Source organism: Idiotropiscis lumnitzeri, chromosome 15, assembly GCF_059441095.1.
Source record: "Idiotropiscis lumnitzeri isolate Australia: NSW breed Sydney's pygmy pipehorse chromosome 15, RoL_Ilum_1.0, whole genome shotgun sequence".
Taxonomy (NCBI): domain Eukaryota; kingdom Metazoa; phylum Chordata; class Actinopteri; order Syngnathiformes; family Syngnathidae; genus Idiotropiscis; species Idiotropiscis lumnitzeri.
In genome coordinates, this window is record NC_142405.1 from 2,543,027 (window position 1) to 2,570,429 (window position 27,403).

The window sequence follows — 27,403 nt, forward strand, 5'->3', positions numbered from 1 at the left end:
CCGACACACACCGAGAGCTATGCGGTCGAACAAGGGGACCAACTGGGGCTCTTGTTCGCGTTAACCTCGCCTTGGTCCATTTTATCGGCCGCGAGGAGCCTTCCGCGAAGGACTCGAGCCCTTTTCACCGCGACGAGGAGGACGTTAGCAGCTCCGGTTTGGATCTTTTTTTCCCCGATATAATCCCTCGACCACATCCGTATTCCCAGCCGTCATTGAAGGACTGGCGTGACGATGCTTGTTTAGAGCTTTTCTACTCGCTTTTAGAGGACTTTTTTTTTTTTTTTGCCAATATTACATTGTATTTTTTTATTAGTAACCCCGCCATGGTGGACTCCATTAGGAAGACTTTTGTCGTTCCCGATATCAAACCATTGGATTTATACGACTGCACTAAAGCGAAAATATGCTCAAGTGTCGCCTGGTTGTTGGCGAAGTCCTACGGCAGTGCAGGTTGGTTCACGCTGCGTGTTTATAATGTGGTTTTCGAGCGTGCTGAGAAACGTTTAAACATCCTACTCAGCGTTTTTTGAGCACAAAGAGGCGCACATGAAAGGGGGAAAAAAGCACGCTCCGTCTGTGGGCATTTGGTGGGACTGACACATTTGTTCTCATTCAATAGCTGCTCACCTTTTCTATGTCACTTGTAGTTCCCAATCCATCACAAGCATTCTTTTATATATTGTGAAATCCTTTTGACATGCCACATTGGGCGTGGATAATGTGCTGCCTCTCAGGGGATGACAGGCCCTTGTAACACTTGACTCTTGCAGTTCATCATCAAAATAATCAGCATGGGAAGACTGTTACTTTATAATTGCACGACCTCAGGGTTTCCCTATAAACGCACTCATCTATGATGTATATCATGTTAGGTGCCACGATAGATGGTCTTTTAGCACTTGTAAACTGTAAACAGTAAATTCACAGCGCTGGGAAAATTTGTGACTTGCACATAATAGTCACAATGTATACGAAAAATGTTAGATATGGTTCAGCACCAATTTGTACACTGCAACGAAACACACTATTGCTGTTATACTTGCACAATTCCACAATTTCATTCAAAATGTTTTGTTACCCTTAAACTTCAAATTAAACGCTATGAAGATGTAGCAAAATGAGTAAATGAATCATAAAACAAGACAATATTTTTTATGAATCAGAATCATTTTGCACATCGATGCCAAACACAGGAAATTGTAGTGTCTCTCAGCGAAAACAGGCCACCCACACTTGACCCGTTCAGGTCATCATCTAAATGATCATCACAGTTTCTCAGCTAGGCAATGTAGTTACTTTTATAATGGTATGAATGACGATGACCCGGGGTTATCACTCACAAACGCATCCATCTACTAATGTTAGCTAGCATAACATGTCTTTTAATGTTAGCAATAACTTCAATGCTATGTGATGTGCTTCAAATCATCCTAAATTGAGCAGTCGTCAATCTATATAGGCACCAATGCACGCTTCTATGTACAAAATTAAAGAAAATGTTAGAAATGTGGCTTAACAGGCCCTGTATTGCTTGATCTTTTGCAGTTCATCATCAAAATAATCATTGTAGTGGCTCAGCAAGGGAATCTAGTCACTGTTAGATATATATAACTTTATATAGAAAATTAGAAAAAATGTCGCAGAATGTTCTTTTTCCGAATGTAAACAACAGTGAAAAAAATATTCTCCTCCATTCCTTTACTCCTAAATGCATGGACACACAATTACATCTTCCTTGGTGCATACTACACATTTCTGTAAAGTTCCAGGTGAGACGATGGAATATTGTTCACTTAATTCAGATTCACTGACAGCGTCTTAAAAGGGTGTGAGTAATGTAGAATGTTGTGTACAAAACATGGCTCGCTTACACAATTCCAGGGTCCGGATCTCCCGGCAGTAGCTACTGTGTTTGCCCTGACCCACCCCCCTATTCCTCCCCCACCCTCCTTCCTAGCCACGCCCTCTGGGTCAAAGTCACTTCCCAGTGCTCCTTCTCCAGCGTGCACGGTTCTGCTCACTAAAACGACTGGCTTCCGTTGTAGTTTTTCTGTCTGAAGTCAACTTCTGCTGCTCTGATGACAACATCAAGTCTATTCTGAGTGAGGAAAACACAATGACATGCTGTGAAGAGGCACAGTGTGTCTGGTGTTTTGCCCAACCAGATCCTAATTAAAGCGGGATAATTCCGTCGTCTGCAGATCCTTGTTGTTCGACCTGACAGCACTCAGACTGGGTGTTCCCTATAGACGCTGTTTGATCCACCCACTGGCATTGCACATGCACTTCCATAATAATCTTGTAATTACTATCTGTGTCTCATACAAAGGGAAATACATCTTGAAATTATTTCATTTAAATTTGATTACAGTGGACCCTCCAAGGTTGAGGTAGATTGACTTGCATGTTGCTCTCATTTGAAAAAAAATCCTTAAAATAATGGAAATAGAGTTAATCAGTATATCCCATCATTGATCATTAAAAAAAACGTTTTCATTAGGCTTGCAACAAATAATCAAATAACTGAAATAATTGGATTACAAAGTATTATTGAAGCAAAATCACTGCCCCGAAGCATCACTAGGGTTATATTTCCTCACGGACTAATGTTACCGGAGATGCATGTCAGTAGAAATAAGTTGCTATGAAGGCACAAAGGTGTAAAAGACAGAGAATGAAGGTTTGCAATTTTTTAAACAGAAGTTTGAGTTCAGTGTCTACTGTAAAGCAGAACTAATGTATCACACGACAACACACATCTTTATCTAATTTAATATAGCTTTATTGAACAAACGATGACAAAACAATCACAAAATAAACATTCGTACATGGCTAATGGTTAAGCAGCCCCAAATCTTTGTTCACAACTGTCAATTCTTCTTTCATTCACTGACACCCACGTCACTCACCAAACGATACACGCTCAAAGTCACAGATTTTACAGTGCTGAATGTGAGACGGGCTACCCCAAGTGGACGGTAATAATGCCTGAAATCATATGACCGTTTTATGTTTCATAATTTAAGTGCCATACAGGTATTGCTCTAAACTCTTTTTTTGTTGTTGTTGCTGCTAACTTTGGATAAAACTGGGCTGCCCGGTGTGTCCTACCTTAGGCTGGCTTGACAGATAGTTCTGGTGTACCTAATGAAGTGTCCTGTGAGTTTTCTGCACTCCATGCACTGGTTTGTCTGCTCAGCACCCAGGCAGTGTCTTATTATCCTGACACAGAGCTATGTTTTGCGTCAAGGTGAAGGCCGTTGTGATTGTGTGTGAAAAGGGAATTTTGGATTTAGCCTTGACGCCGAGTGACAAGTGACGTGAGTCAGAACGACTTTGTGGGTTGAACTGGAACAAGACTAGAAACTCTTGATTCGCCTGTTCCAACCAACGTGTGCCTAACCCTTAAGATGCCACGTTTATCAAGAAGACTTATTTTTTGGTATTGATTCCTGCTGGAGGACAAAGTACCGTAGCTTGTTTTATTCTGATTTACAACCAATTTCTCCTTATGATAAATACTGGAAATTGCATTTTCTTTATGACAGATATTGCCTTTTTATGCAAAATTGGTGATCAATTGTCGTGACATAATTCACAGATTGATCAATGATGTCATTGATCGGATCTGCACGAAAACAAAAAAAAAGGAGTAATAATTACAGCTAATATGTGATATGATTTCAGTTCCTCCTATCTATCAAAGTGCTCTGAATCCTCTGGGAATAATTACTCAGCCCCTCACCAGCGGTTGCTATGGTGAGTCAGCGGGGGACAAGGATTTAAGCAGGATGCTACCTTGTTACTCTTGTTTACCCTCTAACACTTTAGTCGACTGTACGGGGCTCTTTCGCCGATGTGTACCTTGTGCTTCATTCTAATGTGCTCCATCATTGATCTGTTTAAAAACGCTACGCACAAACGGAAGCCTTGTTATATGTTGCTTTGTAACCTGAATACGCTCCCGTTGGCGAGGATAATGGATACAAAAGCAAATGCATCATCTCACATATATTCTGTCCCACTGTCTGTGAGCCCTCCTCTCGGGCAAGTGTAATGCAATCACATGCTGTTGTCTTCAAGTACGGGATGACGCCCATCCGTGCCTTGCGGTCTTTAATACAATTTAAGGCTCCTCCGCTTGCCTGGTGCACTCGCTTGTGCTGATCTGTTGTCGTTCTCTATGTCAATGTTATTAATCAATGGAATATGTGTTAGGATAATCCAGTGCTTCTCAAATAGTGGGGCGGGGGGCGCTGTGCGATGCTGAGCGGGGCACCTGTGACCCTGGGGAGCATGCTTTTTTTCCCGCCGTACTACAATAGTGTAATTGAACATCCACTCCTGTAGGCGGCAGTGGCGCTCTCCTTGCCCAATGTGCGCAGCGAGTATTAACTCTGCAGTGTAGGTTTGTTTTGCAACGAAAATGATATTATTTAGAGTTGCGGCGGAGAGTGGGTGGTGGTGAGGGGGCGTGAATTGTTTTCTTCTTGCTAGGGGGGCGTAAGAGAAAATAATTGAGAAGCACTGGGATAATCAAAGAACGCGATGCATTTGAAACAAAATAGAAGAGTGGGATAAAACACAGACGCGGGACAATGAGGCGGAGTTAGTCACCAAGCAGGAATGCTTGTGCTGATGCTTCATTTGGACCTTTGCAGGAATTCCAACTTTTAACTCCTGGGAGTTGTTATTGAAAACTCATAGCATTCCCAACTCCACATTTTTGTCCATTTTCACTTTCAGTTCTATGTCAAGTCCATGTATCCCGAAAATGTCAAACTGGTGCTGACTGAGAGAGGAGCCACGGCGGTTCAAGTTGCGTCTGCATTCGCCTGCTTGTCTCGTTTGCGTGTGTCGTCTGCATCGAGACCAACGCGCCGATAGCCGGTACTGTGACCAAATCAGCCGGCAGGCAAACTCAATCGCTCAATAATGCGCACGCATCGACACGAGGCCGCTAGCATCGAGCAGGCAATCAAACGTAGCGCATTGCTGGTCATTTCGGATGTTGCGGACAGTGGATTTTTAAATAGCCTGGTCGATTGTTTGTTGAAAAGCCAGCAGTGGTTGTCGTGTCGTGACACCGCGTCAGATGTCATCTATCCGGCTCTTCTTTCACCGGCCTAATAAATTGTGACATTTGCATCCTACTTTGCCTCCTGGGCAAGATTTCTTTTTTTTTCCTTTCCTCCCCTGTTGGGGGTTGCTCATCGTTTCCAGATGTAATGTGGACACTGCAGTGGAAGCACAACAACACACCGAACCATGTGACTTCCAACTTGACGATTCACAATGCGAGTTGACACGTCGACGTGTTCTATTTAAACCGCTAAGTGTGTTTTGTTGCGGCGATACCATGCGGATCGGTAGCGTGACTTACGATTACATGACATGACACAGCGACGCCTCCCATTTGTTTACACGCTTAGGTGTAATCTAGAAGACCCAGACACACTTTCAATTTGCACGTGTCCTTTTACGTGGCCTGCTGCCGAGACACTGGAGACAAAAGTTTTGAGACAGCTACAGAAGGTGAAGATGGATGCGTCTGGAGTCATGGACACATTCAACACGCCTGACTCTCAGATTTGACTCCATCCCAAAGATGTTGTTCCTCGCTCAAAGACCCTGGGAACTGTTAAAAAAAAAAATCCTAAATGTGTTCTGAATGTTTATGCTTCAGGTCCAAATGGGTGTTTCCCAATAATCACCTGAGAGATCCATTTAGTGTATTTCAGCTTTCATTTTTAAGGCCCTTTGTATATAATCGGTAGCGAGTGCCGGTCGGTGTGTTTTTGCAACGTGGTTGACTTGAGTTTGCTTCTGGTTGAGCCTCCATGTGGAGGAACCAGTTTAAAAGAGGGCGTGTCAGGTGTGCATGTGCTTTCAGTAATTTGTTTGCAGGAAAACCAGTCGGATTAGATCTAATATGGAGGTATCCTTCGCGAGTCTGTCAATTTAGCACGATGTACTTTTTCTCTGCGGCGACACACCGTGTTATTTGTCGAAAAGTTTACAAAATGCTGCGCCGCATTTTGATTGGTTTTTAGCTTGCTGCCAGTTTGACATGTCCGATTTACAGTTAATCTTCTGAAATCTTCATGTCGTAAAGCGTGATGCACGCGTACTGCCAATGGTGCCAAATTTGAGCCTTCATTCCCTTGTAACCAAAATCTGTACGCGCACAATTCTAGGATGTTTATAAAAGATTATCCTGACTGATTATCATATGGTGTGGGCTGTATTGTATGTTTTTCTAAAAAAAAACTGACAATCATTTATAAATGTTAAACCAGGTCGACTCTGAATTCATCCAAGCTGCCAAGCTCAGTGATTTTGTTGTTAAATTGAGCGATAGCCAGTTAGGAAGTGATTGTTAAGATCACGTTGTTGCCAGAAACAAATAGAGGAGCAACTTGTTGTGTTGCATGTTTCGATAATGTCTCACGAATCATTTACCGCAGTTAAGTTTGCTACCACATTGTGTTTACAAAAAAAGTCAACAGTTAGCCTTTGTATTTCTTCTCCTTCTTCTACTACTACTACTTCGGTTCATATTTTAATTTCCTGGCGGTCTAAATGGCCTGTGTCACCACGTTTCCTCTCACAGGTCAGTCTTGGTATTCCATCACGCATCTGGGTTGGCGAAGGATGTTCACAATTGTCGGTGGAGATATTGTGTTGGTCATCTTGAGTACACCACACACTATACGAGCAGTAAACATACACTGTGGGTATTTCCTAGCTCATCATGTCCTAGTGACCTTCATAAAAAAATCCCCTGAACCCAATTTGGCGCATGTTTTGATGGCATTCCCTGGAATACACTATACCGTCTCTGTTAATGCACTGTTTAACACAACGCTTTTGTCTCCTGGTAGAAAATGTCCCCGCCGAGCTACGAGACCCCTTCTACCGTGACCAGTATGAGCAGGAGCACCTGAAACCTCCCGTCACGCGCCTCCTGCAGTCCTCTGAGCTTTATTGCCGCACCTACAACCTCCTGCTGCTGGGCGCTGGCCGAACTGACGCACAGCCCAAAGACAACGCCGCCCTCCTGCAGCTGCTCGCCGACCGAAGGCTCGTCTCCAAAGAGCCTGACTCGGCGGTGACTGATGCAGACCTGCGACATAAACCCATCAAAATGGTAACATTCATTTTTAGGAATATGATGGAAAGTGTTAAACACCATTTTCAAAGGCATACTTTTCAAACAACACTCAGTAGGTTAAGTAAGTGTACCGCAAAGGGTCCCAGGATAGAGCCCTGTGGTATCCCTTGTGCTCATTTTTGTCTTCGACTCACGGGCACTTTTCATTTTTATGATACAGTTTATTTTGAGCACACATGACACAAAAAAACCTGCAAAATATCAAATAAAAATAAAAGCCACTACTTAAATAAATAAATAAAAAAATCTTGAATCCTTGATTTAGTGGTCAGGTGTACCTAATGATGTGGCCATTGTGGATACGCTTCTGCTTGACTACCTACTGGTCCTACTGGTGGCGTGGGCGCTTGAATTTGGGTCTTGTTTATGCTTTGATTCGCGGGATTAAAGGACCTCCAGAAAGACCCTGCGCATGGTCCCCTCCCCCCTCCTTTAACCCCCCCACCCCCTTTTCTACTCATTCTGCTTATCCCAGAGGATGAGTGGATCCAGCTGCCAGCACGATGACAGCGACAAGCCTCTTTCAACCACAGTGAAAACGAATCCGCCGCCATTATGCCACCCTGCTTGTTTAACCAAAACGTATTAGCGTATGTGTTCATACTTTCTACGTAGGCATAGTGTTGGTTCCCATTCGTGCAAGAGGGGTCAGGGTTTGTATTCCCAGGTGTGTTGAGGGAACGACAATGGATACTCCCGAACAGCACAATAGCCGAACAGTTCTGATGAAACTCAGGATCGTGTGTCGCGAAAACACCCCGGGCTGGGCCTTGTTAGTCAAGTCAAGAGAAACTGGTTGGTTGTCCCGTCCCCTTTTTTTTGGGGGGGGGGGGGGCAATGAACTTCTCTCTGTCCCTTACTCACACTCGCTCACACTCGCTCACACGTCCGTGAAAACCAGCGTCTTGAAGAGCCGCCAACAATTAAGTTGCTTGAAAGAGGCTGAGTGTTTTCTTGGTAATTTGGTCTCATGCAACCTCTCAACAACTTTCGTTCTCAGTGGGAACCTGTTTTTAAGATGCAATTATAGAGCTAACGTTTGGGTGACATTTGATTTTTAAAATTGAGAGACGAGCTTGTCAGGCGGGCTAAGGAAACTTAATGTAAAAGACATAAAAATCAAACGCTGGTCACAAAGCAATATTTTTATTTTGTTTCACTGTGCGTTGTTTGAAACTTTGAGACTCATGGTGGAGTATTTTTCGTATTTTTACATTTTCAAAAATGCAGGAATTAGGGCACCGCATAATACTTGGGAAGCTAATCCAGATCCAACATTTTGTGCTAAATCATTTGCCTCTAGGGCACAAGCAACTAGGATTGCTATCATAACAATCAAGTCAGATACAGATGTTTATTTTTTGGGGTTACATCATACACTGGTATAGCAATACGTCATCATCCAAAAAAAAAAAAGAAAAACCATAAGACGAGGGTTTTTTTTATGCACGGTGTTACTATAATAATTCCGTTGTTGCTTGCGTGCCGCCTATCCAAATCCTGACCACTAAACTCTTTTTTGGCTGCTACTGCCCATGCTGCCTTTTTTGTTTTTTTTCCTCGCTGCATCATCCCCGTCGCCGCTGCCGCGTCCGTCCTACTCCGATAGCAGTCGTCCCCTCGTTGGCAGCCAAGGAAAGTGGGTCACGTTCCAGCCGCAGTGAAGGATGCGACTTCATCGGTGGTCTTGACCGATTAAACGCCTTTGGAGCGATGAGAGATTTGCGTCAAGTGTGTCACGATCTGATGAGAAGACGTGATGCTGTGCACTTCTGCAGACAACAGTTAAAGACGTGCCAGTATTGTTCGCTGGAAACCTCTCTGCCAGTGTCTGTTCTCTTGGTCAGATCCACGTGAAACAAAGTTGTAGGCCGCCTCAGCCGCTTCAAAAACACGCTCCAGATATCTGCTGTTTATAAAAGAGATGCGTTGCGCGATATTTATATCAGAGCGGGTCAAATGACAAATCGTCACGGCTCATTGAAACCACACAAATTGTTCTTTTTCTTATCAAACATTAAGCTCCAACTTTCAACGGAACAATTGTTTAACTGAGCAGTATAATCGCTAACTATTTTGGAGGAAACTTGATCGTTTGAAATGCTCGTGTGGGTCTCAAAGTGGTGCACACTTAAAGCAGTTTTTTTCATCAACAGACTTGTAGTTTGCCTCAACTTGTTTACTTGATTTTATTTAATTTAATTTCTACTACATCCGCTGCTGCCCAAATTGAAATGACATTAAAGGTAATTGTCAACGTACTGTTTAGCAAAACGGCATTGTCGGCGCTATCAGCGCATTCCTCCTGAAAGTGAAGTTCTTTTTGTGTGCGTGTTGCACGAGCACTGTGTTGACCCTTTTTGGAGGTGGTGGAGGCCTGGCCTGTGTAACTCCTCAGATTGAGGGTAAAGATATGTGAAGATTAGCGATAATCTTCCGCGCAGACTGAACGTCATGACCCATGATTGGATGACAGCGGACCGACGCTCACGGGGTCCACTTAGCAACTTCAAACTGATTATGGTTCGTTTTAATGTTGGTATCAAAGAGGTGTCAAGTGTTTTATTTTATTGGCTGTTTAATCACACTTGAGTGTAGGTGGCGATGAGAATCACTTTAATTGATTATTCAATCAGTAATGTTGATTATAGACATTTTTGGGCAAGTCTATTAAAATTCCTACATTTGTTGGACCCGTTTTGGGAAGGTCATTTGTGTCCCTAGTGCACAACGCACGGCCCATATCTCGTTGCACACTTGAGTACAATGACAATAGAGAGATTTCTGATTCTGATTCTGATTCAGAGTTTGGTGTCAAGGAGGTCAGAAAGCCTGATTGGGACCAGGCGAATTCAGACAGAAAGACTGGAAATGTTCTTTTCAGGTGTGGGAAAATGGACAGATGGGCCAGTTCGTTTGTGCAAATGTGTATGTAAAATTGTTTATTTTGATAGTTAAATAATTCAATTCATTCTATCATTAATTTATTATAATTCTTATTAATCACACAATTTTATAAATTATGAAAAAAAGTCTCTATGAAATTCCCCCAAAATTCTGTTACATAAAATGCACTAAATGTTTCATATGTATTCGTATAATTATTTTTTTTATTGGATTATTTGACTGATTTTATCATTTACAGTTAATGGAAAAAAGTTGAATGTATCGCAAATTATAACATTATAATTATATTTTCAATATAGTAACCAGCTATTTAACGAATAGAATAAGAGTTAAATGCTAGTGTTTATTTTACAAATAATTATTTTAATGAATAACAACTAGAGGCACATGTAATTGTTTTGTAATAGTATTATTTTAATTTAATTTAACAATTATTTGTTTGTACCAATATTTTTATTTCATTATCAATAATTCAATTACCCAATTATTAAATCTGGTAACAAATTTCTTTCTTTATTTAATTATTTCTTTTTTTTTTTTTTTTTAAACAGACCAATTTCCAGAAAAAAAATAGCACAACAAATATTCCAGGACCGTTGTAAATACAAATGCTCGGGTGGCCGGATTAAAGACTGGATCGAACCATGTGTGACCCGCAGATTGTACTTTGCCCACCATTGTTCTGACCATGTGTCTCAATACTTGCGCTCACAAAGATTAAATAACATACTGTACATGTGCGCTCGCATGCAAAATCCCCCTTCAGGGCCCCAGACCTGCCTGATCCCTGTTTGTTTCCCCCTCAGTGGGCACTAGCAGGAGTTGCGCAGTGTTGGCGAGGGGGAGGAGTGTGGGTCTTGTTAAGTCATATTTCAGACATAATCAGAGCGTGCCCTCATCATAATCTTGCTTAATGAGCCAAAAGAAATGCCCTGCTGTTATTTGTTTGCTTCAATTGCTGCAACAATTTGACATGCGTATCTTCCAAATTGCTCCGTTGATAATAACAAAGCTAATGGACGGAGCGCTAATGTCACACGGGTCACTAAGGAACTGATATTTGTGAGGCAGGACCGTGATGATTTTTATTTTATTTTTTTTTGCACACAGAGGCCAAGGTTTGTGTTGAGATGCATTGTGGGTCAGCTGGCTGGTTGTCATGGTGATCTGGCAGCTTCTGTCTCATGCATTCTAGAGTGGCTCCTTTCTCGCTTCTCATTAGGGAGACTGGACCGGCCCACTCAGAAGTGGGGGGGGAGGGGTCATTCTACCAACAAACGACGCCCCACACACACACACACCCACACACCCCCACCCACACACACACACACACTTTTATTTTGCGCTCTCGTTCATAAATGACTCCTCTGATTAATTACCATATACCCACTCTTGCTAGTCTTTTGTTTATTTCTGCTTCCATCTCCTGTTGCTACGCCTGCTGGGTGTGGCATAAAATCTGCTGCGAGATTTTTTTTTTTTTTTTTTTATCCAGGTAGTCTCACTGTCCTCATCTGAAGCTCATACCGTTCTATTAGTGTCTTGTGAGGTGAACTCCCTATTTCACTAAATGCTCAATGTATTTTTGTGGTACTCGCCTGGAGCATGCAAAAAAATGTACACTATAAAAATAAAAAATAAACTTAATTTTTGTATTTTTGTGATTTTTTTTTTTTTGCTTTAATTATTCTGGTGCAATGATGACAATATAGCAGTGCGTATGATTTTTTTTTTTTTTTTATAAATACGACAGCATTTAGTTCTCAGTACTCTTGCAATGATAAAATTGATAAAATACTGTCATCCAATTTGCCCAACTTTTTTATTTTTATTTATTTATCTTTTTTTAAAAACTGGTTATCATAACCTTGGCAAGGTTTGCTTGTGATCTGCTCAGAGCGGATTAAACTGTCTTTCATCCTCATCCGCTGGCCATTTGTCCTATTTTTTTGCTGCTGGAGCGCCTCATTTCCACAGTGGAGAGAAAAGCTCCCCACAGACGTGCAAGAGGCAATTCAGCCCTCGGCGACCATGTCGGGAAGGGCCGACGCATCCACAGAGCATTGCCCAAAACTGTCAGACAAGCGATTGCTGGCACGTGACCAGCAAAGGTCAGCACTTTGGTGGACGAGGTTCATGCACGCATGCATGGCTGCAGCTGGACCGCCACCATCCCTCGCTCGCCTTTCCCCGTCTCGTGTTGGAATGTCTAGCCTGTAAAGTGGAATTAATGCCGCGTCAAAAGGAACAGGCACTGATTTGTGCAGATTAGGCTCAGGACTAAAGACTGGACCCATGACCAGAATGTGCTGTTTGTGACAATTAATTAGAAGGCTGATGTTGTCATTCAGGTGTGGAGGAAAAAACAAACTGGACTCTCTGTTTACTGAAAATAGAGCATCGTTTGGTTTCAGTCTCGTGGCGCACCAGAAGCAGGAAGACTTAATGAACTAACAGGTTTATAGTGTTAAAACATTCTATCTGAGCTGCCTTTTAATGGGCTCGCACCATTACAAAGGTCTGAGAAAGAACACCTCGTATTCGAGAGAGTCTGTGACATAAGCATAAATGCAAACAATGCTCGATGAGTCATGTTTTGCCGTGCAGAAGAGAAAGCAGGAAGCAGCTGAGGAATGAGTGTCAAACCCAGCCCACGCGAGCATACGTGTAACCATATTGCTGATCCGCTTCCAATGTAATCATTTAACGATAGAACACATCCAAGTCCAAAGGTCACCCGCTTCAACTGACGTGTTTGCTTGTTTAGGACCTTGACTGTTTTTGCTGACTCACATGTGGCTGGTGGGGACGCCTACGGGAGGCTCTGTGTAATTCTTCATTTTTTTTTTTCTTCTTCTTTCTGACTTCCTTGCAGAGTGCTCACCTGGCCGTGATAGACGCCCTGATAGCCGTGGGAGCCTCAGAGACGGTCACTTCGGTGAAGGCGGGCGCTTCTCAAGAGCTCCTGGGCGGGACGTCCAGCTGGGAAGATGCTCTGTTGCACTGGGTTAACACAGTGAGTCGGCGCACTTTCATCCACGCTACTTTAGGTGCACCTGGGCAGTCCAGAAATTTCAGATGATGCTGTTTGAAGTGATATCCCGCTTTGCTGCTGTAGTATTGTTTACTGCCATACTATGTAAATGACTAGATGGAACAAAATCACATGTATGGACTATTCTAGAATTAATCAACTTGTTTTGATGGACGCTTTCAGCTCAACCAGAAGCTGAGGGAACTTTCGGAAGGAGCCCAAAGTGAACAAACACCTCAGGCCGCCACAGAGAATGAGCCCCAACCTCTTCAACCTGCTGTGAGTACTCCACAAGCACGTCTTTTGTCCCCTGGCGTTACACCCAAACACGCTTGTTAATCTCTCTGCGTTTTTGGCAACATGTTACAAATCTAAGATCAGCGTCCACAAGGTCATTTGGAAGAGTCGCCGCAATTTTTTTTTTTTTTTTTGTTTGACTGCTACTTCCTTTACTGTCTAGCTTTAAATCTCTCTTTGTGCTCCTGTCGTCCATTTCTCCCTTTTCTCCTCTCTGTCACCTTCTCGTCCTTAAATGCCTCTTCGACAGTGTCCTACTCGCTGGTACTGGAAACTAGTTCCTGTAAGTTCCCTTTCTTTGCTCTGTTCCTTTTCCCTCTCCCGTCATCCCTCCAGTGTCCTCATCAAATATCTGACAGGTTAGGCGTTTTTTTTTTCTTTTTGTTCAGTTTTTTGTGTTCTTTTGCAACATTTAAAGTCGAGTTCTGCGCCATATTTGATTAAGCTGCGAGTGGGTGCATGCACGGCATGTCTGCGCATGTTTGAATGGTAATAACTGCAGTGGTTTTGTTTACGTGTTTAATTTTGTGTGCTCACTCCCCTCGACTCTTTGCTTTTGTCCCATCTTGCCCTGCGCTTTTCCCTACAGAAGCGAGGCTTAGCATGTATTCACCTGTGCTCTATTATGTACAATGTAACTCCTTGTTTGGCTTCGACCTCATCTGTTTATTTTCTGCGTCACACCGCACCTACTGCATTCATTTTTCCACTCGGAACACCAAGAAAAGGCCCACTGAAAAGGAGATGGGAGCTAATGCAGAAAAAACAAAACTAAAAAAATACTTTTCAGAAAATCCTAAAATCAGTCAATGTTGTACTGTGCATTGTGATTCTATATGATGTTTTTTTTTTTTTTTCAATTAAACTACTCAAATTTAATTTCCACTCTATTTGAATTTTTTGAGAATGTACCTGTTAGTATTTAAACAAGATTATGACAGTAAAACCATGTGACCTAATTGTTGGAAAAAAGCTCCATTTATGACCACTAGGAGGCATACTTGCATGGTACCTGATTAATTGCGATGCTTACGCCATAATGTCATCACCACTAAGTCAGCATGTCGTGTCAATTTCTTATTGTTTGTCCATTCCAGCTTCGCTACCGAAAGGATAAGGTTCAGTCCAAACAGAATCCCGTTTTCCCCGTGGTGAATGAAGTCCGAGATCTTTCTACTGGCTGTGCTGTTGCTGCTGTCCTGCATTACTACTGCCCGGGCCTGCTAAGACTTGAAGGTGGCAATCAGACAGACGACCTGTTCGCACCTGAACTGTGCAGGTGTTTGCTTCATTTTGTTTAATTTCATCTAGATGTTTGCATGAAGGAGACCATGTCGGCCACTGAGAGCTCGTACAACTTGCAGTTCATCCGTGAGTTCTGCGACAGCTGCCTGAAGAGCTGCTGCCACTTGGCGCTGGAGGATTTGTTGTATTCCCCAGAAGCGCTTCGGGTACTGACATTCCGTCCTCTTGACCATTCGTGGTATGACAAAATGTTGCATTGCTCATTTTTTTTTCTTTATTTGTCTGTGATTTGTTCAGCTCAACATTCTGAGCTTTCTAGCAGAGCTGCTCAACTGGTTCGAAGTACAACGGCCAGACTTTGTTCAACCGTTAGGTAGGTGCCAATCGTTCTCTGATCCTTTGGGAAAAGATTTTCATTACGGGGGTGCTTGCTTTGAAGTGGTGCCACCATGATGAATGAATTAACTAGTTTGTGCAGCATTTGATCGTTTGTTTAGGGCCTTTTTCATACAAACATTTACTGTAATTACAATCACATTACACATCTTCTTTTTTTAATTTTTTTTTATTAGATGGCTCCACACCATCAACGCCACAGGGTGTGAGCAGTAATAGGTGAGGTGCCTCGTGAATAAAAACGGAATTCGACATCGACTTTGTATGAAAGTATTGAAAAATGTGTTTCCGCTTTCCAGCACGTCTCCGTCAATCTTCAAGAAGCCCTTCCTTCCAATTTCATCCCCTGCATCAGGTGGGATTATGCTTCCCATGGTGCTCGTTTGTTTTTAATTCAGTGTCGTGTGATGGAAAATGATTAATAAATGCTCGAGTTTTATTGTTGCTTTAATGTGGTTTGAAAAGTGCTTGAAATTTGAATGAAACAAAACGATTGAGCTATTTAAGAAAATCTTTCAACTTTTAAACACTTTTCAATCACTCGTGTTTGTTCATGACATTATACTATTTCTTTTGACGTGATTCATTTAAATGCTACTTTTTACTGGCCACCATCAGTCCCAAGCCTGGAAAAAAATAAGAAGGTTGCTTAAGGAAGGCAATTCGCAGAGTGATCTCAAAGCGCTTTCAATTCACTTCGGAAACAGTGTAGGAAGTCTGCATGTTGCCTTTTCATGTGTGGCGTTTGTGTGCATCCCTGTTTTTCGTGCATGCCTTTACTTTGTGTGTCTGTGTGTGCGTCCCACTGTACTTAGGGTCTTTGAATCAGTCTACCTCAATGTCTCACTTAGAAGGAGTTGGAAAGACGTGGAGCAAGAAAAGGTGTGTATTCACGACTGAGTCAACGCGGTGCCTTTCAATTGTACTGACACTCACCTTTTTTTTTCCTGCCAGGCGCCCCCTGTCTGCGGTGTCCTTCAGCATTCCTTTCGGCCTGGACAGTGACGTGGACATTGTGATGGGCGATCCTGTGATAACGCGATCCGTCAGCTCGGACCAGCTTAACCCAACGAGCCCAACCGTGACTCGGTCGCCCTTCACGCCTCCTGAGCACCTGAGCGCACCGGCGGCTTCGAATGGCGTCCACCGAGCCTCCTGGTCCACGCAGAATCCCGATCATCCAATATTAGCCGAGAACGGCATCGGTGCGACTGAAACCGGAGAGCTGCCGACCATCGAAGAGGCCCTTCAGATCATTCATAATGAGAGAAAGTTGGAGCCTCGCTTGCATCCTGACGGCGCTCCCGACGGTTTCTACCTCCACTCTCCGGACGACCCCGCCCGTGCAAGAAATCATAGAAAGTCCGCGCCCGGAATGATGCACAGGCCAGCGAGAGAGTCCAAAGAGCCCACTCGAACCAGAAACACGTCGGAATGCTCGCGTGACGACGACTCGGTCTTAAGAGACGGCAGCGTGGACTCGGATGCGTCGGAGGACACGCCTCGTGCTCAGTCCACGCCCAACACGCCTGGAGCCGGCGCCCCGTCGGATAGTCGTAGTAGTAAAGAGGGATCGGACAGCGGCGTGAAGATGACCAGCTTTGCGGAGCGCAAAAAAAAGCAAAGTGGAGACTCTCACAAAGCCAGCGAGTCCTCTGTTCCCCAGGCGACCACGTGGGACGTGAAGTTTGAAGAAAGCCCCGGCAAGAGCCCTCAGCTCACTAATGAAATGTCAGAACTCGGCGTTCGTCTGGAGGAAAAGCGGCGGGCTATTGAAGCCCAGAAGAAGCGCATCGAGGCCATCTTTGCCAAGCATCGGCAGAGGCTGGGCAAGAGTGCCTTCCTACAGTTGAAGAAGGAAGACGGCGAAGCGAAAGGAGGCCAGCTTAGCGCCTCCTCCACCGAGGACGACCTCGCTCGCTTGACCCTTGAGGAGCGACTGGCTAGCATCGAGGACGAAGACCAGCCTGCGTCTGCGGAGCATGAAAGTCATGTCAAAGCGGGACGTGGGCCTACCAAAGAGAAGCCAAGTGCGCCTGGTGAAAAAGCAGCAGCGCCACTCGGGGACTACAACAACGCCGTATCCAAGCTGACTGCAGCACTCACGTCGCTTCAAAGTGACATGCAACGGCTCACCGAGCAGCAGAACCAACTCATTCAGAAGAAAGCTTCCGGCAACAAATCCTGGGTCATCCCACCCAGCCCCAAGACCTCCTCGCAGTCCCCCTCCCCTGCACGCCTCTCACGGGAATCCACACGGGACTTCAATTGCGCCTCCCCGTCGCCATCCCGCAAGCTCGCAAACCACATCACCCCTCCAAAATCTCCTCAAGTGGCCCATCGTAGAACTCAGTCCGTGCCCCCTAAAAGTCCCAAACACGGTCGGCCCTCCGAGGGACGACTCCCGGCTCTATCGAGGGTCATTAACACGCCGCAAAGTGTCGACCGCATTCCTCACCTTCGTCGCGTGAACCCCTCGCAATCTCAAATCCAGACGTCCTCCTCGTTCTCCATCGGTGACTCGGAGAGCTTTGACGAACTTCGCTCGTTGGCCGCCACGCCCGCTTCCACAGCGACGCTCACCCCTTCGGTGACACCCACCCCGACTCAGCGTCTTCCCGCCGATGACGCCTTGTCCGAAACGGGCTCCAACGAATATGAAAGTATATTCAGCTTTGACATGGTACCGAAGCCCGCGCACGCAAACAAAAAGGACGGGGCGGCAGGAGGGGGCTCCAGCTCCGGCGCCCCGTCGGAATGCTCCTTCGAGAGCGACGCCCCGCCCGTGGTAGTGAACGGCAAACGGAGTAGCCTCATCGAGGTCTCGCTGTCTTCTCTGCAAGGAGATGCAGAGGAGGAGGACCAAGTGCCCGATTCTTTCTCCGACTCGCTGAGCGACAAGAACGAGCCGGAGGCGAAAGCAGGGGTCGGCTTCTTCTTCAAGGTAGGAGACGGAAAGCTGCTTTGCGTGAGGTTAATTACTTGCTGTCATTTTCAAACCGGCCCTTCTTATCAGGATGACAAGAAGCGGCGACCTGAGGATGAGATGGCGCAGAGGAAAGCTGCCTTGCTGGAGAAACAACAGAAGAGAACAGAGGAGATGAAGAGACGCAAGCAGGAGCAGGAAAAAGAAGCCAAGTGAGGCTTCATTCTTCTTGTGTTATTTTAATATTTTAGGATCCTGAAGATGCATTGAATCCAAAAGCATCTTCTTTTGTATCTAGAGAATTTGAAATTCGGCTTGTATGAATGGTGAATTAGTGATTCGAATTTCTGTATGTTTAAAAATGTTTTGTGTTTTCCGTCTTTCCCTCAGCAAGCCCCAGTGGATGATCATCGAAGGCTGGGGCAATAAGAATGAGGACCGGCCTCAGACCCCCGGCACCCCCCCGGCGGAGGGAACCCCCCAGCGCAGAGGAGACTTCACGCGGCAGGAGTACGAGCGCAGACAGCAGCTGAAGATCATGGAGGACTTGGACAAGGTGCTCAAGCAGAAGCCCACCACGGTGCGCGGCGTCAAGAAGCAGAGACCCAAGACCGTGTTCAGGGACGACTCTGCCCTCGCGCACAGCCCAATCAAGGGTCTCCTGGGTAATTATTAAACTATTAAATCATATTATTATTCCCATGTAATTGTTTTACCAATATGCTTTTTTTTTTACTTTAGGAAGCAGGCTAAACAAAGTGTACTCCCACTCCACCATGAACTTGTCTTCCATGGCGAATGACTCTGGAGGCTTGAGTGTCAGGAAATCTACCAGGTAACATTCAACACATGATTTTGAAGTACAGTAGTATTTTGAATTTTTTTCAATGTATTTATTTTTAAGGCAAATTCTCGTATTTGGTTGAATAACATTCCCATTAATTAAATTTTTTCTTTGATTTTGATTGAATGATATTACGCTCTCCTCACTAAGCTTTCCCCTTTCCTCTCGCCAGTCGTTCCCACTCTCCCTCCCGTCTCATGTCGCCAGGACGAATGAGCGCTCACAACGGAGACAGGGAGTGGGAGAACGGCTCCACGGTTTCCTCCTCTGCCTCCATACCAGAGTACACAGGTAGGACATAATGCCACAAATTGTATGGACAATTTCATCTTCAAAGATGTTTTATTTATTAGTTTCTTTCTTAAATCATGCGAGCACTGCGAAATGCAAACTCCAAACTAAGGGAATCTTTTATGATGGTATTAAGTTTATTATTGTTTTTATTTTTTTATTTTTTTGTTAGTTTATTTTTTGTTTTGGCTTAGTTTTTTTATTTAATTTATTTCAAGAGTGGCTTTAATATTTTTTTATTTTATTTTATTAGTTTTAGTATTATTTTTAGTTTTTGGTTGGGGCTTAAAAAAAATATATATAGCGTTATTCACCTGTTTTTACAGTATTTTAAAGCCATTGTATGTTTATTTTCTTTTTTTAGGACCAAAGCTATATAAGGAACCAAGCTTTAAGTCCAACAAGTTCATCATCCATAATGCTATCTCCCGCTGCTGTCTGGCCGGCAAGGTCAACGAACCCCAGAAAAACAAGATTGTAGAGGTGAGCCATCCGCTTACGGTGTCAGAGTCCAACATTGAGGTTCATCCTAATATGTGTTCTGTGCTCTCTCTTTCTACCTTTTGCAGGAAATGGAAAAGAGCACAGCCAACCATTTCCTCATCCTCTTCAGGGACTCCAGTTGCCAGTTCCGTGCGGTGTACACCATGAACCCCGAAACGGAAGAGATGTCGCGGCTCACCGGCATTGGGCCGCGCGTCATCACACTCGACATGGTGGAGTCCATCTACAAGTACAGCTCCGACCGCAAACAGTTCACCGCCATCCCGTCCAAGACCATGTCCATGAGCGTGGACGCCATCACCATCCCCGGACACTTCTGGCAAAAGCGCCCAGGAACGCCCAAGAAGCTCGGCACCCCAAAATGAACACACTATTGCTATACAGGTTTTCGATTCTGGCCAGTCTGGGGAAGTACTTCTTGCTTATTATTATTATTATTTTTTTTTTAGATGAGTAGCAGACAAACTGAGTTCCTGAGGCACTATGAGAACAATCAACGCTATGTGCCAAGAAAATGGATGATGAATCCTTTTGATTGTTTCCTTCCTCAGAGCTTCTGGATTGATGATTGTATGCCGAAAAAAAAAAAAAAAAGTCAATTTTGTTGGCGTGGGGCATTCCGTGGCTTTCCTCGCACTCTGCCTCCTTTACGCCTTTTGCCTTTCCCTGGCCCAAAAACTCAAGATGAGACAACTCCACTGCCTTGCCTTTGTGCAACAGTATTTAGGGCCGGAGAAGTTCCCACGCCTCTCGTTCCGGCTTCCCTTTTTTTTTTCGCTGCCTTTTCTTCTCCTCACTAGGGCTCGATTACTCTACGGCTGACTAAAGCAGGAGGTCACATCTGGAAAAGACGGCTCTCGTATGAATGTCGGGCACCGCACAACCATGGAAGTGTTGTGCGTGTGATTCCGCCGCACGTGCACTCGACTCGTTCTGCTGTAAGACATCTGGATGTTAATTTTCTACTCCTGTTTGCTGGATGACTTTTCCTCGATTGACACGTGGTGCGCTTATCTGGAGAAACACAACTGGATCGAAATGAAGGAGGGCTAGTGTTTGTATTCTGCTGAACAATGCTGATTTGACACGTAATGAATGCTGATCACTTTTCTTTCCAAGAATAATTTGCTTCAAAATAAAAGCTGCATATTTCCCTTTTGTAAGCTCAGAATAAGCTAAGATGCTTAAGTGTTTGTTAAATGCATGCTTGGGATCAAATGAGTGTGAGAGTGTGAGAGAGAAAAGTTTTGTCACTGGGGATCTTGTTAATCACAATAAATTGATTCACTTCTCGTTTGTCCAGACTTCTTGATGAAGGATAATTCTGGACTGTAGCAGCCCTAAAGTCTATTTTGACTCCTTCATGTCAAACTGGGGGAATGTAAAATGGCCAAACTTTTTACTATAATAATTGTAGTTAACACTGATGTAGTTGCCATGGTACATTTGGCTCCATTGTGCCGCCTCTTAAAAATCACTGGCTGCCTCCAACATGCATTGACATGAATGACATTTGAACACAGATGTGAAGACAAGAAAAATTAAAAAAAATATATGAATGTGTGCACATGGACCATGGATGTTTATTTATTTGTTTATCAAGAATAGTATGTGGTTATGCAATAACTTTATTTTGATTCTGTGCAATTCTCCCTCCCTAAAATCCTTGCCACCCGGGGGGGGGGGGGTGTATTTATTTTGTTCGCTTTAGATTGGATGTTTAATTTCAGGTTCTACTAATGTACTTTTTTTTCGGTTCAGTTAGTATTTCTTTTCCCCGTTCTCCTTTAGGGTCATGACACTCGTTTTTGTTTTTCCCATGCCAGTACATGTGTTTATTTCATTCGACTCTCCTTGGCATCAAGTCCAGAATAAAAATCATTTTTAAATCAGTCACCTTTTGTTGTTGGATCAGCATGTTATCGTTGTTTTTATTTATTTATTTTTACATCACAGCAGATGGTTCAGGTGGTACCGTGTAAACAAAAGAGGGGGTTGGGCCGACTCCCGATTTCATTTGGCCTGTCATGTGAGGTTGCAACGTTTCAGAAACTTCATGTGATCTCAGCTGTGTTTGGTGTGCAGCATCTCAGTCAGCAGAGAGTTACAAGGCAAATCGCCCAGCAGGTGGCGCTGGTACAAATATTCCTCCACCTGGAGGCTGATGCTGCGCACTTCGGGCAGCCGCAGAAGCAACTGGCCGAATTTGTCCGAGTGTGACGGGTGAGTCCGCTGGGTGTGCTCCATCAGCGCCCTGTTCACCCTCTCCTGCGTGTGCTCCACTTGCTGTCGACTCTGCACGGACTTCACATCTACGCCGGACAAACACAAATTGGATTTACTCGAAAAATATTTCTCAAGTTATTTACTCATTTTTGTGTCAGTTAAGTGCTCTTGGTTTTGGTTTTTATTTTCTTCCTCTGTTTTTTCGTTAGTGTGAAGGAAGCCGGAAGTACGTCACTGGGCTAGTGCACTTCGTCAATTAGCAACTTCTGCTCGACAGGTACGTTTGTCTCCTCTTTTGTTTTTTTAATTTATTGTACAGTCCCCCGAAACAAACAAAAAAAACATAGCACAGCATCAAGTGTAATGCTTCACTAAGTCGTGCCACCAACATATCTGCCGTGGTTAACATTGGTTTGTGTACAGTGTTCATGCTATTGCTTGCGCTGCTTTCTCGTTGAAGTTGGACATTCGTTGTTGACAACGGTACATTTGGAAGGCGTTTGAGTGAATTTACATGTCCACTTGACAATTTTATACTCTATGTAAATTATTACTCCAAGGAGTATTTTTTCTAAATTGCTTAACTCACACCAGCAACGAGAAGGCTGTTATTGCTCAAATTGCTCCATGGGGAACTCATTGAATATTTAGCACCGTTGAAGAATTTTTGGGGGTTTCAATTTATTTATTAGAAATGAGAATCTCACCGGGGTTAAAAAGCACCAGATATTTGAGACAGACAAACTCGTGCCTGTCAAAGTGGAGTGCCTTCAGTTTGGACACCAAATCCTGTGTCCTGGTGACCAAACTGCTGAGTGTGGCTCCTGCCTGAGAGATGATTGTTGACATCTCAATCTGGAGAAGGAAGGAGAGTGATAGACACTTTAGATTTGGGATAGTCACTTTAACAATGTCATTTATAACTTTGGATATGCACACGTTACCTGCTGTCCCATGACCAGATATATGCAACCCTCTTTTCCATAGGTGACCTGTCTACAGAGATGGTCCAGGACCAGCAACTCACTCCAGCAACTCTGCAGGAGAACCATTTGGTCCTCCACCTTTGGGGTAGAAAGACATGTAGGTCAATGTAATAACTAGATTTGCATTTCCACTCTACTTATGATAAAGCAACAAAAAATCTCCAAGAATGGAGAAAAAAAATACAAATTAATTAGACACACATTAATAAATGAAAAATGTAGTTGCTCTGTCTCACATTTTAGGGTCAGAATGAGACCATTTCGAAGCAGCCTGAGTCCTGCAATTTGTAATTGCAAAAAATCCCCAAATTGTCAAAGCAATGAAAAACTCTTTATATTTGTCGCTCGTATCTCAATGCACCACTGTATTTGGTCGCTAAAATCAAAATGGGTGCCTCACGGCTTAGTGTAAATTGTGAGTTTTCCCAGCCAATCAACAAAGATGATAAAAATCCAAATAAAAAAAGTACAACAGTGAATCTCGACAAGTGATGCCCACCCCAAAAGGTTTGTTCTGTAATTGCCTACTCATGCCACAAGATGGAGACAAAGCATTTTTTTTTCCATTTCACATGACTTGATGAAGCGCTTTCCCTTAGTTGCTTGGCATCAGTGTTCGATTTCTGTTGATGCACTTATGATGAGTAAAGCTGTTCACCTTGAGCTCCTTGAAGAGCGCACTGTTCCTGGCCCACTCCACCAAGCCGAACAGCGTCTGGTCAGCCATTTTGCACATGATACTGAACGTGTTGAGGCAGTCGTGCTTGCCCCGGTTGGCCTGCTCCCTCTGCAGACTGGCCACCACTTTGGCGCACAGCTGACTCTCGTCCTGCTCCCCTTCCAGGAGCTGAGCGAGAAAGGCCGAGTGGGCGGTGCAGGCGGCCGGGGAGCCGACCGGACCTGGAGGCAGGGTGGGCAGGACGCTTGAGCATGGCGATGACGAGGGGGTTTGTAACGTGTACGCGCTGCTTGGGGTTCTGTGCATTGGGTAGTGTGAAGGAGCCGGGCTGTAGCTCAGAGGTGTTTGTAGTTCATCCGGGAGATAACCGGGGAACGTCTGGGGATGCAATCCGGCGTAGGGAAGCGGCAGGGGAGGGGCCACCCTTTCAACGCTCACAGTGCAGTCTAAAGGCAACAGTGTCATTCCGGAGTGATACATGTGCGATTGATGGAAAGCATCCGGAGACATGGGAGCGCTCGTGTGGTTGCTCATGAATGAGCAGTCATTCGCGGCCGCAGGCCAAAGCCTTTGCGATGTTTCTGTTTTGGTCCTATAGGGGGCGGCGTTGGCCTGAGGGTGCACTTTTTGTTCTTTCATCCGCCTGTAGAATGGTCCAAACTTGTTCCTGCCGCCTCGCATGCGGTCCGCTCTCACTGCTGTTCAACAGGGAATGAAAACACAAGAGTGCATACATTTAAAGACATTTGAATGTGAGGTACAAACGTTCGGGCTAAACAATTAGTCAAGTTCAAATCAACGTTGCAATTTTCAAATCAACAAGACTGCAATTTGAAAAATGAGCAAAAAAAAAAACCCAACTTCATTTCTGTCAGTCAGTCGACTTTTTTTTTTTAATTAATTCTATATATTTTTTTTATTTATTCATTCCTCGTTGACATTTCATTCAGTTATTATCCAATGGTGTGGTGTGTGTTAACTTAAGAGTGATTATCCGATAAGTGGATATTTGTAAAGTACAATTGTCACATTTGAATAGTTTTAGAATAAATTATTCAGTCCATTATTGCATCGGTTCATGAAATAGTCAATAAAAATTTGTTTTCCTCATCGATTAATTGTGGCACCTCTAACGCAGAGCGATTATTTTGTGGTGTCATGTGTGAAGTGCTGTTTTGTTATTTTTTCCCCTTGTCGCGGGAGTTTTCCCAAATTTAAAACATCGGTTTGTCGTCTGTGTTAATTCCGCTGGAAACATCTAGCTTTTTTTTTTTTTTAGCAGCGCAACTTATCTCCCCGCTATAAAGTCGTCTTATGTAAACTGGGTCATTACAAGCAGTGCTTTGCATTGCCTTTTATGACCGCTTAGATACAGCAGAGAGAACATGCGTGTCAGTGGAGCAAAATTGCTGCTGCCGAGGAACAAAGGGCACGCGCTCAACACGTACCTTCTTTCTTCATGCCCACCGCCAGACACTTCTGGAAGCGACAGAAGGGGCAGCGCTTCCTCTGCGAGACGTTCATTGGGCAGCTCTGCCCCTCCGCGCAGGTGTAGTGTTTGTTGTTCTGCACGGAGCGTTTGAAGAAACCCTGCAAAGACGTCACCAGTGAGGGCTTGCGACTTGTGGCTTCACGTTGCCGTTGTCCGCTTTACCTTGCAGCTCTCGCAGGTGAGCAGGCCGTAGTGGTACCCCGATATTTTATCTCCGCATACGGGACAGCCCTGGCCGGACTCGGGCCTCATGTCCGCTTCTGTCCGTAGCTCCTGAGCTGAGCGAGCACAGTGAGAACACAACTAGGTCCCCGCTGAAGTTGACGAGGTTTGCATGTTCCTAACTAATCCGTGCTAATATCCGTCATTCATGGAGAGGATACAAAAATGTGCGCCTGTGAGTATTGGTCTATTTGCTGTCTACATGTGTTGCTCCACTGTTTGTGTCCAAACATTAGTTGCAGAAAGGTTTATAACAACGTGACACATTGATTGTTGCATTAAGCTAAACGGACCTATTTACGGCAAAGTTATTGTTCTCTTTGTTTTACAATTAATTTGACGGTAACCTTTTTTTTTTTTTTTTCAGAATAATAACTTGTTTTGTCCCATACTGCCCCTTGTTGTGAAGTGAGTCATGTATCTTGGAGAAACTTGTATGTCAGGGCACTTGTATCTCAAAGCACCACTGGAAAAGAATATTTTTTCATTGCTCGACTCACTCACTTAAAATGTAACCTTCCATTTTCAAGAATCATAACTGTGTATGGTCATGACAGCATTGGTAAGACGTGTCAGCATTCAGTTTGATATGTCATCACAGATACGACACTTGCATAATTCACATCGGGACTCTCGGCTTACGACGTTCAATTGGAACTATTCGGACACCTGCAAGTGCTTTTATTAGGCCCATGACAATGGAAGGCGCTCCTATCCAATGCGTCATTATTGATGATATTCATATTCTGATAGACTTATTATATATTTATATAATTTACTTATAGCATATGCCAGCAACAAGATTACTCTCAGTATGATGCCGTGGAAACTACGACTAAGAATCATTTCAATTGCTGAAATAGTCTATTGTCGATTTGGCTGACGTCCCTAATGAAATGATCCCTGTTACATTCCCAGGTTGTACTCACATGTTGATGCTCCTTCTGAAGAGAAGCTGTCCTCATGGTAGTTGTCCGTCTGGGGTCCAGAAGCCCGCTGCTGTTGCTGCTCTTGGGATTGATCGGGAAGGTCCATCCTGTCTACAGGTGCAACAGGTCCACGGTCGGGTCAGGTCAGGTCTTCATTGTCTCAGGTAAAAGGGAAGCAGACGCACATAGCAGGTAAGCCGCCATGCAGCCCCGAGCGCTCCCGGTGGACTGACAACCGTTTGAGGGCCACATGCGGACTTTGATCGGTAGTTGTAAAAAAATCTCTCCTGACTGGCACTCCTAGCCTATGTCCGCTCGAGTCAGTCATATAGCCACCTGCTGGAATGTTACTGTAGTGAAGTCAATGAGCCATCCTTCTGAAGCTGGAGGCCTGATAAGATAACACTCAATACTGCACCGCTGCAAATTGTGGCCATTCACAGATTTCATATCTTCATTTTGTTCCTGTTTATTGTTTATGGAGTCTCCAAGGAAGTGCATCACAAAACAACTCCTTCATCCAAGATCTCGACTCCAGAAATGAGGCCAAAATTATCTTACCCCACTGAAATGAATAGAATTGCCAATAAAAAAAATCTGAATTATTATATATTTTTTTAAAATAAAATAAAGCTTCATAGTATTATAGTTTACAAAATAATATGAAGTAGTATAATAATGAAAACATTGAACAAATGATGCATTTCGATTTAATGCTGCAATCCATTTCAGTGTGCTGCTCCTTCTAATGCCCCTGCCTTGCCACCAGTCGGTAGTACAGTATAATACATTTATATATATTATATTGAAGAAGTATAGATTTCTTCTTCAACTACTACTCACACACACGCGCACACATTTCAAAATGACAAGAATCAATTGCAAACTGTTAATCTTTAATGCTTTATTCTTTTAAAGGTTTTTTAATAACAGTTTTTTTTCTTAATTTCAAATGCAGACACAATCACTCAATATGCTGCTGAGTGTCTTAAAGCTGCAACGTGCGGCGACGTCAAAGCTTCAGTCCAGTTCCTCACTGCTCGAACACACAGGGTCGCCCTCAGCGATCACCCACGCCTCATTGTGCCTATTCCATATTGTCATGGGGCTGCAGCATACAAACACACACGCATACACAATGTTCATCAAAAAAAAAAAAAAAACAATAAATAAATGAATAAAATGCAAAACCACAAGTGAACTGTACTTAAGCCGTGATTATTTCTCATACCACTAGGGGGAGTACCA

General features: G+C 43.9%; 3 protein-coding genes and 1 long non-coding RNA gene across 5 annotated transcripts in view; 2 read left to right on the forward strand and 2 right to left on the reverse strand.

Annotated features, from left to right (window-relative positions):
- On the forward strand, positions 1–21,513 carry camsap3 (calmodulin regulated spectrin-associated protein family, member 3). Of its 2 annotated transcripts, XM_088316045.1 has the most exons (18): positions 1–453; positions 6,888–7,153; positions 12,960–13,100; positions 13,302–13,397; positions 13,666–13,698; positions 14,513–14,651; positions 14,727–14,866; positions 14,958–15,033; positions 15,233–15,275; positions 15,356–15,411; positions 15,872–15,938; positions 16,011–18,000; positions 18,073–18,194; positions 18,373–18,647; positions 18,724–18,817; positions 18,999–19,117; positions 19,482–19,600; positions 19,687–21,513. In XM_088316045.1, the coding sequence occupies exons 1-18, from the start codon at positions 327–329 to the stop codon at positions 19,984–19,986; spliced, it is 4,203 nt and encodes a 1,400-aa protein (XP_088172171.1). In that variant the 5' UTR covers positions 1–326; the 3' UTR covers positions 19,987–21,513. The 2 variants fall into 2 exon arrangements, with proteins under 2 accessions (XP_088172171.1, XP_088172170.1); XM_088316044.1 differs by lacking the exon at positions 13,666–13,698 and having other exon boundaries at positions 186–453.
- On the reverse strand, positions 21,461–26,895 carry nr5a5 (nuclear receptor subfamily 5, group A, member 5). Its single transcript, XM_088316046.1, has 7 exons — positions 26,156–26,895; positions 25,167–25,282; positions 24,961–25,102; positions 23,492–24,210; positions 22,792–22,911; positions 22,555–22,702; positions 21,461–21,933 (listed from the first exon to the last, which is right to left on the reverse strand). Exons 1-7 carry the CDS (start codon positions 26,259–26,261, stop codon positions 21,686–21,688), a joined length of 1,599 nt encoding a protein of 532 aa, XP_088172172.1. The 5' UTR covers positions 26,262–26,895; the 3' UTR covers positions 21,461–21,685.
- LOC148322159 (uncharacterized) lies at positions 21,820–27,337 on the forward strand. The gene is made up of 3 exons (XR_015846577.1): positions 21,820–22,124; positions 22,835–22,930; positions 26,145–27,337. It is a non-coding gene; the product is annotated as an uncharacterized LOC148322159 (long non-coding RNA).
- soul5 (heme-binding protein soul5) overlaps positions 27,045–27,403 on the reverse strand; it is a 2,752-nt gene continuing 2,393 nt past the window's right edge. Inside the window, 1 exon segment of the mRNA XM_088316048.1 lies at positions 27,045–27,263. Within this exon segment, the coding sequence (XP_088172174.1) occupies positions 27,176–27,263 (88 nt within the window). The 3' untranslated portion in view covers positions 27,045–27,175.

Coding starts and splice junctions, on each gene's coding strand:
- camsap3 (XM_088316045.1), top strand. CDS start 327: ATGGTGGACTCCATTAGGAAGACTTTTGTCGTTCCCGATATCAAACCA. Junction 13,101..13,301: donor TGTTGCACTGGGTTAACACA/GTGAGTCGGCGC, acceptor GGACGCTTTCAG/CTCAACCAGAAGCTGAGGGA. Junction 14,652..14,726: donor GGGCCTGCTAAGACTTGAAG/GTGGCAATCAGA, acceptor AATTTCATCTAG/ATGTTTGCATGAAGGAGACC.
- nr5a5 (XM_088316046.1), bottom strand. CDS start 26,261: ATGGACCTTCCCGATCAATCCCAAGAGCAGCAACAGCAGCGGGCTTCT. Junction 22,703..22,791: donor ATCTGGTCATGGGACAGCAG/GTAACGTGTGCA, acceptor TTCCTTCTCCAG/ATTGAGATGTCAACAATCAT. Junction 21,934..22,554: donor TCTGGTGCTTTTTAACCCCG/GTGAGATTCTCA, acceptor TGTCCGGCGTAG/ATGTGAAGTCCGTGCAGAGT.